The sequence below is a fragment of the Electrona antarctica genome (genome assembly GCF_951216825.1).
Source record: "Electrona antarctica genome assembly, chromosome: 14".
In the NCBI taxonomy this organism is placed as follows: domain Eukaryota; kingdom Metazoa; phylum Chordata; class Actinopteri; order Myctophiformes; family Myctophidae; genus Electrona; species Electrona antarctica.
In genome coordinates, this window is record NC_136795.1 from 47,294,692 (window position 1) to 47,306,209 (window position 11,518).

Consider the following 11,518-nt stretch of genomic DNA (forward strand, 5'->3'; position numbering starts at 1 on the left):
AAACTAAATATACTATAAAGGTCATTTTGGGGGTGACGTATCCCTTTAAATTGCTTTATATTCTCATAGTACTCTTTTGCTAGAGTCTTTGTTCAGCAACAGTCCCTCCAGCTCAGATTAAACAGTACTCACAAACTCAATGCTGATACTTGTGTTGTTTTTCAGCTACTACAACAAGACAGTGGCAAAACCTTTGTGTGTTTGATTTCCGTGTGCATGCGTGCGTGCGTCTCAAAGAATACGTTTGATTATGTTCTTTGTCCTTTTTCATTGTACGCATCTTTTTGTTCAGCGACTGTGGAGAATGTTTTTGAGATGTGTGCGTGGCGTGCTTCTTCCCCTTGGACTTCTTTCTCAAAAGAATATGTTTACCTGGGTGCCATGATGGTCCTCCTGGACGGCGGCGAGGGTGGCATCGTGTGGTTCGGTGGCCCCCTGCGATGGCCCAGGGCCCCCGGGCCCCCCACTGGCCACCACTGGTCTGGGTGGTCTGCTGCTGGTGCAGCCCAGCTTGTGCTGGATGAAGCTGTCCAGGGTGAAGAACTCCGCCTGGCAGCGGCCGCACTTATGCACGTCCTCATCTGGAAAACACAACGAACAGCGTTCGTTAAATAACATAATTAGCACTTATGCACGTCCTCATCTGGAAAACACAACGAACAACGTTCGTTAAATAACATAATTAGCACTTATGCACGTCCTCATCTGGAAAACACAACGGACAACGTTCGTTAAATAACATAATTAGCACTTATGCACGTCCTCATCTGGAAAACAACGACAATGTTCGTTAACCCATTTTAGACCTGAGGTCGATTCTACAAATGTCTTCTAAATTATGACAGTTTTCTGAAAAACCCTACGTTTCTATAATGTCAGTCATTCTCAGTCATTTCATGTCAAGGAGCACCGGAATTATCAGGTATTTGGCCGCCGAGCCCCATCTGAAAACATGTTGTTCCAACCCAGGCACCCCCCAGAAGCAAAGACTTGAGTTAAAAACGTTCGCTCTGAAAGAATATAATATTCGAAGATTTGCACTACATGTTCACGATTTTTCAAAAATAGCAGACCTACAAGCTCGTAGCGCGGCACTCGGTGCCGTGCTATGAGCTTGTAGATCTGCTATTTTTCAATAGCTAAAGTATAACATAATGCTTAAAACACCAAAAGGGGTTCCCGCCCAAAATGGGTTAAATAACATTGACATTGACACTAAAGGTCTCAGAGGCACGTGCCAATCGGGCAAGTGCCTCGATTGGCACGAAAAGTAAATCGGCCATTATAAAAATGATAGGTACATTTTGTATTACCGTTAAATGGGACACTTTTATTATTTTAAGCGTTATTCATAGTCTGGATTTTCGGTGGCGAGGTGACCACCGAACTACAACATGACGTCCTGAGTCACAGACCTGGTGGAAAGGCCTATTGAATTCATACTCCAGGTTTTTTTAGGTGATACGCTGACCACCACGACATCACAAAGCAAAGCGTTGTGAACTTTGTGAGCTTGCAGATCTGCCATTTTCAAAAGATTGATTTAGGAAAAAATCACACTTGTGTGAAGTGAGCGGTGCCTTTCACAATCATGACGACGTCTGATGATGTCAACAACATGACATCACGGACATTCTGTGCACAGACAGACAGACACACACACACACACGTTCGAGCTGGAACCCTTTGAGCTGGAACTATAAAGCATTGGTTCTCAAAGTGGACCCCTAGGGGTACATGAGGGAGTTATAGGGGGTCCCTAGCTAAATTAGAGATAGTTAGGAACCAAATGGACCCTTGAACAGAATGGATGGTCTGTAACGCAGACTCAAGAGTGTACGAATGGAACCAAATGTACTCTTATGAGTCTGCAACTCAAGAGTGTATTGATTGATTGAAATATTTATTAACAGTTTGCAGAATTACAGTACATTTCAAGCACAAACTCAATACAAAGGCTGTTAACTGTGAGTGGACGACCCAATTAAGCATTGCACTTGTTTACAAGAGGGTCCACCATGTTCAATTCATCAAAACATTTAGAGACGTACAAATAGACACTTCTATATAGACAAAGAACAGAACAGGGGGGGGGGGGGCAGTTTCGAATTGCAGCCATCCGTAGGTGCCCTTTGAGAGCGGTTTTGAAGGAGTCAAGGGATTTGCATGTCTTAATGACTGTTGGTAGGGCGTTCCACATTTTGGTGGCATAGGAGCGAAAATAATTTAGTCCCTTGTTTGTGCCGAATCTGGGTTGTACATGGTTCGTTGCACTCCCTCTGGTGTTGTGGGTGTGGACTTCGTTAACATTAAGGAAGTATCTAGACAGGTACATGGGTATCTTGGTGGTGTATCGAATCTTGTGGACCAGACCCATTGCAAGATGCTGTACTCTGTCGTCGACCCTAAGCCATTCCAGCCTGTCGAAGTGGGCAGGGGTGAGGTGGGTTCGGGGGGCGAGGCCAAGTAGGAGCCTGACCAGTTTGTTTTGGGAAGTGTACAAATGGAACCAAACTTTTGTTCCATTTGTACACTCCGAGTTAAGTTAACAGTGACTTCACTATATGAATTGGGGGCCCCGAGAAATAGAAATGCCATTAAATGGGGGTCCGTGGGCCTAATGCATGTCAAACTGGGGGTCCTAATTGACATGCAAATGGTTGAGAATCACTGCTAGAGCCTTAAAAAGAACCTTCCCTTATGGGGGTCCCTGGGTGCCATATCTTTTCCTAAATAAGTGTCTATTTGAGGCCCCTTGACATGAAAAGGTTTTGAGAAAACCTGCTATAATAAAAATGACTACAAATTAGGCTGCAAATTAAAAGTCACTAAAACTACAGTTGCTAACTGTTAGCCAGCGGGGCTAATAACAACGTCGTCAGCCAACACACACACACACACACACACACACACACACACACACATGATGGAGGGAGGAGGGGGACGTTAGGGTTTTTTAGGCCCCGAAAAGAAAACGCAGCAAAACTTCCACCACAAAAACCAAACAGTGAAACATTGAACGACCATTGGGGCTAAAAAGAAAGAAACCTTCGTCTCCTATGGTCGTGTGGATGTTGCTGATGGTGATGCTGCTGCCGTGCTCCGCTTCTGCCGTATGATTATTTTCTTCTACATTCATGTCGTTTGGAGTTCTCCGTCTCTGTCGCAACGACACGAACCAACCTCCTCCAACGTCTCGAGCGCGAGGAGGAAAACATGGCGGATTTACGACCCGGTCGTCATAACAACAACAAAAAAGCCAGCACAGGCTGGCTTCACAGCGAGAAGAACCATAGAGGGGGTGTTGTTGCTATAGTTATCCAGCAGATGGCGCTGTTGAATCAATTTCATTCATTTTTTTTGGAACCAATGGACTTGATGTGGCATCAATAAAAAATACATGTTTAAATTAAAAGTCACAATGAATAAATAAATAAACACGATGAAATAAACAATTGTTAATTTTTAATAGGATTGTATTTTTTGGGGGGCATTATGCAGAATGTCCAATTTAAAATAAATGAAATTATAATTAAAAAACATAGATCGTTGGAGTTATACCATTAGGAGAGGCAGACATTGACAATTCTTCTATACATTCTGTAATTGTGCAGTCGTCTTGTAAAAAAAAAGTAACGCAGACGTTGAACAATCATTTTACTCTTGAGAGCATATTCATTTAAGAGATTTTGATTGATTTTGATTGAAATATTTATTAGCAGCTAGAATTACAGTACATGTCAAGCATGTCAACTCAATACAAAGACTGTTAACTGTGAGAAGAGTCCATTCCATTTGGTTACCAACTCTCCATCATTTAGGACAGTGATTCCCAAACTTTTTCATGTCAAGTACCCCCAAATTAACGCTAATTAGCCCGCGGACCCCCATTTGAAAATGCCAGGGACCCCCTCCCATAAGAGAAGATTTGTACGGCTCTAGCAGTGATTCTCAACCCGTTTAATTTCAAGGACCCCACCCCAAGTTTGACATGCATTTGGCTACGGACCCCCATTTAATGGCATTTCTATCTCTGAGACAGTGAGACCCCAATTGATATTGTAAAATCAATGTTAATTTAACTCTGAGAGTGTACAAATGGAACCAAATGAACCCGTACGGGTCCATTTGGTTCCATTTGTACACTCTCTGAGTTACAGACCCATAAGGGTCCATTTGGTTCCAAACTGTCATTTAGCTGGGGACCCCCTGGAACTCCCTCAAGGACCCCTAGGGGTCCCCGGACCCCACTTTAAAACTAGGCTCCAGACCTCCCAAAACAAACTGGTCAGGCTCCTACTTGGCCTCACCCCCCGAACCCACCTCACCCCTGCCCACTTTGACAGACTGGCATGGCTTAGGGTCGGCGACAGAGTACAGCATCTTGCAATGGGTCTGGTCCACAAGATTCGATACTCCACCAAGATACCCATGTACCTGTGTAGATACTTCCTTAATGTTAACGAAGTCCACACCCACAACACCAGAGGGAGTGCAACGAATCATGTTCAACCCAGATTCGGCACAAACAAGGGACTAAATTATTTTCGCTCCTATGCCACCAAAATGTGGAACGCCCTACCAACAGTCATTAAGACATGCAAATCCCTTGACTCCTTCAAAACCGCTCTCAAAGGGCACCTACGGATGGCTGCAATTCGAAACTGGCCCCCGTAAAATCTGAATCCCCCCCCACCGCCCCCCCTTTTTTCCCCTCACTGTATATGTTTCTTTTCCCTTTTTACCTCCATTATGATGAATTCCTGTACTGTTCTTTGTCTATATAGAAGTGTCTATTTGTACGTCTCTAAATGTTTTGATGAATTGAACATGGTGGACCCTGTTGTAAACAAGTGTAATGCTTAATTGGGTCGTCCACTCACAGTTAACAGCCTTTGTATTGAGTTTGTGCTTGAAATGTACTGTAATTCTGTTAATAAAATTTTCAATCAATCAATCAAAAACTTTGGGAACCACTGATTTAGGACCCCCTGGAACTCCCTCAAGGACCCCTAGGGGTCCCCGGACCCCACTTTGGGAACCACTGATTTAGGACCACCTGGAACCCCCTCAAGGACGCTGGTGGTCTCCGGACCACTGGTTGAGAAACCACTGATCGTGATACTTCCTATTTGCTGTTCACTTCTCAGGTCCGCTCTTGAACCCGCCTACTGTATCCGGTCATTTCATGATACACATAAATCTAAGCACACAGACTGTTTCCGTATCCGCTCAAGACCGGATATAATTGTTAGGAACCCTCAGTTCAGTCCAATAAGGAAAGAGGCGGAAGTCTCTCCAAGCCAATCACATTTGTAGTAGCAATACTCTCTCATCGGAGAGAGAACGAAGCTAATGTTTTCAAGTAAAATAAATGTCGTTCGGTGAATGAGCGACGCTCCGCAACGCTGCAGTTCTAATTAGTTTCTTTCTCTGTCCCTACAGATTACAGTCAGAAACGCATTGTTTTATAAATCAACGAAAGCAAACAGAACGGTATGCCGATGCATCTCCACCTGAAAGCGCCGCCGAGGCTAAGGCTAACGGGCGACGTGGAGAGCAACTGGCTGAGCTTCAAGCAGCATTTCTTGCTCTACCTGCGGGCCTGGGGCCGAGATAAGTCCGGGGAGCCATGGAAGGTCTCTAAACTGCTCAGCGTCGCAGGACCACAGGTACAAAATAATAATAATAATAAATAATTTACTGAACTAAAATGGACATTTGGTCCAAATAGTGGGCACCAATTCTGGCCCACTAAGGGAAAACTGGGCATCTATGAAGAGATGGCCACTATAGTATAGTGCACTAGTAAAGTATAGTGCCCAGCCCACTCTTCCTACTTGACCACATTTCCCTTGTGGCCCACCAGGCCTCTATAAGGAGTGGGCACTAGGACAATCTGGGCACCAGGTTTCGAAGGAGTGGGCACTAGGAAAATCTGGGCACCAAAACAGCGTGGGCACCAGGTTTCGAAGGAGTGGACACTAGGAAAATCTGGGCACCAAAGCAGAGTGGGCACCAGGTTTCGAAGGAGTGGGCACTGGGAAAATCTGGGCACCAAAACAGAGTGGGCACCAGGTTTCGAAGGATTGGGCACTGGGAAAATCTGGGCACCAAAACAGAGTGGGCACCAGGTTTCGAAGGAGTGGGCACTGGGAAAATCTGGGCACCAAAACAGAGTGGGCACCAGGTTTCGAAGGATTGGGCACTGGGAAAATCTGGGCATCAAAGCAGAGTGGGCACCAGGTTTCGAAGGAGTGGGCACTAGGAAAATCTGGGCACCAAAGCAGAGTGGGCACCAGGTTTCGAAGGAGTGGGCACTGCCGCACTAGTACTATGGAAATGTGGGCACCAAAACGGAGTGGGCACCAGACCTCGATTTTATTTGCATTTTCTTTTATTGATTTACTTGAATACTTTATTAGTCAGAAATGTGAAAAGCATACCGTCAGCAAGACATTCAGGCTTAAAAGAATAACTGGGGACTTGTATTCAATTTATCAACATAGTATATTATGAACACATTTAATCATGCATGTCATGAATACAAACATGTACAAACAGTGGAGGAAAATTTGAAAGCAACTCTAAATTTTAAAGCAAGAATGACGCCTCCTTTCGATGGGAATTAAAATCTACGTCCCCTGGTGGTCTCCTGATGTTTTTTATCAGGTCCGTTTTGAAGGAAACCACCAGTGATACAGAGCTTATAATCACACTGTGGCGATGAGCATATTTTTGTTCTGGGTTTGTTGTGTTGTGGCTGTGCGTGGGGGCCACTCACTTTGGAGAAGACGACATGGGCACTGTCCTCCTGACTGATTCTACGAAATGTCTTCTAAATTGTGACATTTTCTGAAAAACGTAGCGGTGGTCAAACCTGTGTGTGTGTGTGTGTGTGTGTGTATACATACATACATACATGCATACAATATACATACATACATACATACATGCATACATACATATGCTCTGCCTTGCATAGTCCCCAGTGAATAGGCATGTTGCCCTTCACTGGTAACCTTACTTTGGATTTTAAATATATGAAGGTATTGTACAATTTACAATTTAGGCATTTAGCAGACGCTCTTAATCCAGAGCGACTGTAGGCTGTGATTTTACAAAAAAGCCACCCTTTTAAATACATACATACATACATACATACATACTTATAAGGTATGCCATCTGGTGGCTAATGAACCAAACACTCTCAGAAGTTGAAGCAGTTTTAAAGGACCCACTTTTAGGCCAGTGCAACAGAGCATGCTTTTGCCTTTTTTTAAAACCTTACCCATTTTAACCAAATACATACATACATACATACAAAATTTGCACACATTTTCACGATTAAAATAAATAGCAGATCTACAAGCTCGTAGCTATGAGCTAGTATATATTTTTCAATAGCTAAACTAAAGTATAAGACACTTAACCTGCAGGCCCAGGTGGTGTACAACACCTTCAACTTCGAGCGTCCAGAAGACCGGATAACGCTGGACGTGGTGCTGGAGAAGTTTGACTTCCACTGCTCCCAGGAGAGGAACCAGGCGTACTGGAGGTACGTGTTCCGCTCTCGGACGCAGCAGCCGGGCGAGCCCTTCGAGAGCTTCCTGGCCGACCTGCGGCTGAAGGCGCAGACGTGCAACTTCGGCGCCTTGAACCTCAAGGACTCCATGGTGCGCGACCAGATCCTGTTCGGCGTGGAGAACCAGGCCGTCCGAGCGACGCTGCTGAAGGTGGAGGGGCTGACGCTGGACGGAGCCGTCAGGATCTGCCGCGCCGCGGGGGACCGGCCGGCGCCGCCACAGCCGCCGCAGACGCCGCAACCACTGCAGCTGCCGGCCCCAACGAAGGTGAGCATTGGCGGTAACCCATTTTGACCTGACGTCGAAGGGGGAAAAAAGTCTTCTAAATGCTGACAGTTTTCTGAAATACCTGTGTTTCTTTATCAGTGGTGGTCAATATTTCATGTCAAGGACGCCGAAAATTATATGCATTTGGCCACCGACCCCCATCTGAAAATATGTTGTTCCAGGAACCCCTCAGAAGCAAACATTTGAGTTAAAAAAGTTCGCTCTGTAAGAATATATATTCAAAGATCTGTGCCGCTTTTTCACGATTTTTCAAAAATGGAAGACCTACAAGTTCATAGCGCGGCACCGAGTGCCGCACTATGAGCTTGTAGATTTGCTATTTTTCAACAGCTAAAGCATGACATAAATGCTTAAAACACCAAAAGGGGTTCCCGCCCAAAATGGGTTAAAGATTTTAAAAGTTCTCAGACCAATGATTGATTTCAGTCATTTGGATTCCATAGGAGAGCCAGCATGTCTTATCTTGTGGAAGCATGTGCAGCGAAAATAGCCTATCTGGCTTGTACATTATTTTGAGCATTTGTAGTGGTCAAAGTAGCATTTATGTTCAGAAGCATTTTCCATAAAGCCCTAATGGTCTCGGAATAAAGGCAAAGTTTAAAGCCTTTATCTGGTTTGCAGAACTATAAATGTCTCTGTACGTCTGTCTGTACATGTAATGCACGTAACTCGAGAACCGCTCGCCCCACCGACTTCAAATTTGACACGCACACGTTCCACACCCCCACAGGGAGTGCACTGCAGTGCCCGGTGTCGAGTCGGTCGGACCCACGGTTGTCCAGAACCGCCACAAGAGGCCTCTGCCCGGGCTCCGCACCTGATCACCCATATATCGCCATAGCTGGCCTGTTCTGACATCTTTCTGACATCTGCATAGACTCTAGATTTGGGCATGCCTGACAAAGAACTCCATATATGGGCATAAAGGGACACAGACATAATAACTGGGTGGGGCATGCATTTCCAACTTGCATCGGTCCAAGTAGGCCAGTGCCTACAATTTAATAACAAGTTTTACACTAACCACAATTAACCCTGGCATCACTATTTTGGGCAACCTTTTAAATGTCCCCCCACCATCTACAGTCTCACACTGTTTTCGCGACTTGTCGCTCACAGCAAAGTTTATCCTATTACATACAGATGGTTATGAAAATGTCCCGGCCTTTTTTTCTTTCTCCTAGTCCTTTAGAAAACAAAACCTGCAGGAGGTGAATACGACAACCAGAGAGATTGCCATGGAGGCGGTGGGGGGCTTGTCCGCGGCGGACATTCCGCTCACAAAAGGGCAAAGGAAGCGACTGCGCGACCGCGAGAAGAGGAAGGTGCAGAAGGCAGCGGTGACCGGCTACCACCAGTCGTGGGCGGCGTCGCTACGCGACTGTCCCACCTCCAGCGAGCCCGAGCTGTGCACCAAATGCCTCGAGTACCACCACCCTGACGAACGCTGCTTCTCCTCGGTAAGGCCCCCCTCGTCGTCATTTACATAATCGCAGTTGTTTGCGATGATCACAAATATTTTGCCATAATCGTCACTCGTAACCGTTTTGAGAAATATTCATACATTTGCAAATATTTTCAAAACAATTGTGGAAGCAACCGATGTACAAGCTCACAGCATGACGCGTTGCGAGCGTGTGCATCAGGTATTTCCATTATTAGATGTTTTTTTTGTAGTAAGTATAAAGAAGTTGCTAAATATCATTTAGTCATATATGCACTGTAATATTTCGGCAAAGTAATTTTAATTCATGCGTTGACATCGACAGTCGGAAACACAATTAAATCGTTTGTGTGTGTGTGATTATTAATCGTCATGTTAAAATGTTCTAATCCGTGACAGCCCTGCTCGTCGGAGAAGAACGCCAAGAGACGGAAGACGCAGGAATCTGCGACCAGGAAGGCGGAGGGCGCCGATGACGGCGATGACCAGGGTGACGACGGAATGATGGTGGCCCGCGACAGCTCTCCTCTTCCCGGGGACGCCTGGAGCCAAAACTATCTGGACGGGAACGTCGCGCGAGACGACAAACACAGCGAAGCCTGGTACCTCGATACCATCCCAGATAACTTATGACGAACACAGCGACGCCTGGTACCTCGATACCATCCCAAATAACTTCCAGCACTGTGTTAAAGCTGCTATAAGCAATATGTCCACATCTTTATGTTGTTTTTTATTTATGTTTCGGTATTCAGACAGCCAGCAATGAGTAAAACAACTCCCAAAAAGAATGTAGTCTCTGTGACACATCTAGGGGCCACAATCTGCATTCAAAGATGTTCCTAGAAGCTTTGTCATTGGTCGAAATGACTAACCAGTCAGGAAGTAGACAGGCAAATCGACCTTTGACAAAGCTTCTAGGAAAACCTTTGAATGCAGATTGTGGCCCCTAGATGTGTCACAGAGACTAATCTTTTTGTGGGAGCGTTTTACCCATTGCTGGCTGTCTGAATACCAAAAAAATAAAAAGGCCATTAACATTTTGACGTATTATTGCTTATAGCAGCTTTAATATAATGTTGTTGTTGTTTTCTTTTGACCCCTTTGTTTCCCCTCCCTGATTTATATTCGTTATGCGTGATTCTTCCCCACATACGTTTGTGTTGTTGTTGTCACCACTGCTGTGGGCACACAAATTGTGTTCGTACGGGCGCTCGACAAAGCCAGATGCACCACGGTGGATTATACCGTACAACAGGTCGTTTCGAGGAAGCCATCTGATTGGTTTGAAGTAGCCATCGAGCCGCGCTTCAAACGAACATGATGGAACACCTAATCAAAACATAAAACGCAGCTGCGCTGTTCTCCCAGAGCTATGCTAGCGGGTTTCTTGGAACACTTTTTTTGGTCTAGTCAGTGGCTACATCTGTCATTAAAAAGATTAGGCAGATTTTGATTTCGTCTTTTGAATAAAATTTCACTTTAGTTTTAGTAATTTTTGCCAACTGAATCTACAGTTGATTTTTGTAACTAACTATGATGGCATCTTAATGCCATTTTTTTTATTTAGATGCATGCTGAAAATAGCTGAACTACAAGCTCACAATGTGTTGCAAGCTTGTTGATCAGCTATTTTTAGAGCGTGACACCCGTACTAAAAGTGTCTCTTCTCCCTAACATTTTCATTGTTTGTCGACGTCAATACATTGAGTTATAGTTTGTCATCATAGCTTAGTTTCTAGTTGGTTTTATCTGGTTTTCATGAGTGAAAAAAGGCAGTTGATGAACATTTTCATCATAGTTTTGATATCCAGGTTGATGTTTCTTACATACATGGGTTGAGGTAAAGGTGTATTTCTTTTTATGTTTTTATTTTAAGTTAATGCTGACTACTATGATACTGAATGATGTCCTTGATATGCTTTAGAGAGAGAGAGCAACATTGTTTAGATACTCAAGACCTATATTTTGTTTTTCTAACTTTACAGTATCTGGGGAGATTGATGGCATTACCTTTTGGCCACAAGGTGGCAGTAATTGTGCATCTTTAAAGAGGGGTAACGTGTCTAAACAGCAACAGAAGTCAATCTCAGATGTATGTGATTTATGCTAAGGTGTGAATCATTGCTTAATAAAAACCTGGATTTGAAGAACACAGTTCATCATTTTGTTGGGTATTGATTGATTACTGTATTTCAGT

At 44.4% G+C, this 11,518-nt stretch overlaps 2 protein-coding genes across 2 annotated transcripts in view; one reads left to right on the forward strand and one right to left on the reverse strand.

Annotated features, from left to right (window-relative positions):
• e4f1 (E4F transcription factor 1) overlaps positions 1–3,233 on the reverse strand; it is a gene marked incomplete at its 3' end in the record, with an annotated part of 28,162 nt that extends 24,929 nt beyond the window's left edge. The window contains exons 1-2 of the mRNA XM_079520928.1: positions 3,049–3,233; positions 373–581 (exon numbers count right to left, since the gene is read on the reverse strand). Coding sequence (XP_079377054.1) covers positions 373–581; positions 3,049–3,139 — 300 coding nt within the window. The 5' untranslated portion in view covers positions 3,140–3,233. The remainder of the gene's footprint in view (positions 1–372; positions 582–3,048) is intronic.
• A 2,065-nt stretch (positions 3,234–5,298) lies between these two features.
• On the forward strand, positions 5,299–11,478 carry LOC306936082 (uncharacterized protein). The gene is made up of 4 exons (XM_079519517.1): positions 5,299–5,672; positions 7,440–7,853; positions 9,059–9,334; positions 9,718–11,478. The coding sequence occupies exons 1-4, from the start codon at positions 5,499–5,501 to the stop codon at positions 9,949–9,951; spliced, it is 1,098 nt and encodes a 365-aa protein (XP_079375643.1). The 5' UTR covers positions 5,299–5,498; the 3' UTR covers positions 9,952–11,478.
• The last annotated feature ends 40 nt before the right edge of the window (positions 11,479–11,518 follow it).

Coding starts and splice junctions, on each gene's coding strand:
- LOC306936082 (XM_079519517.1), top strand. CDS start 5,499: ATGCCGATGCATCTCCACCTGAAAGCGCCGCCGAGGCTAAGGCTAACG. Junction 5,673..7,439: donor TCAGCGTCGCAGGACCACAG/GTACAAAATAAT, acceptor CTTAACCTGCAG/GCCCAGGTGGTGTACAACAC. Junction 7,854..9,058: donor AGCTGCCGGCCCCAACGAAG/GTGAGCATTGGC, acceptor TCTTTCTCCTAG/TCCTTTAGAAAACAAAACCT.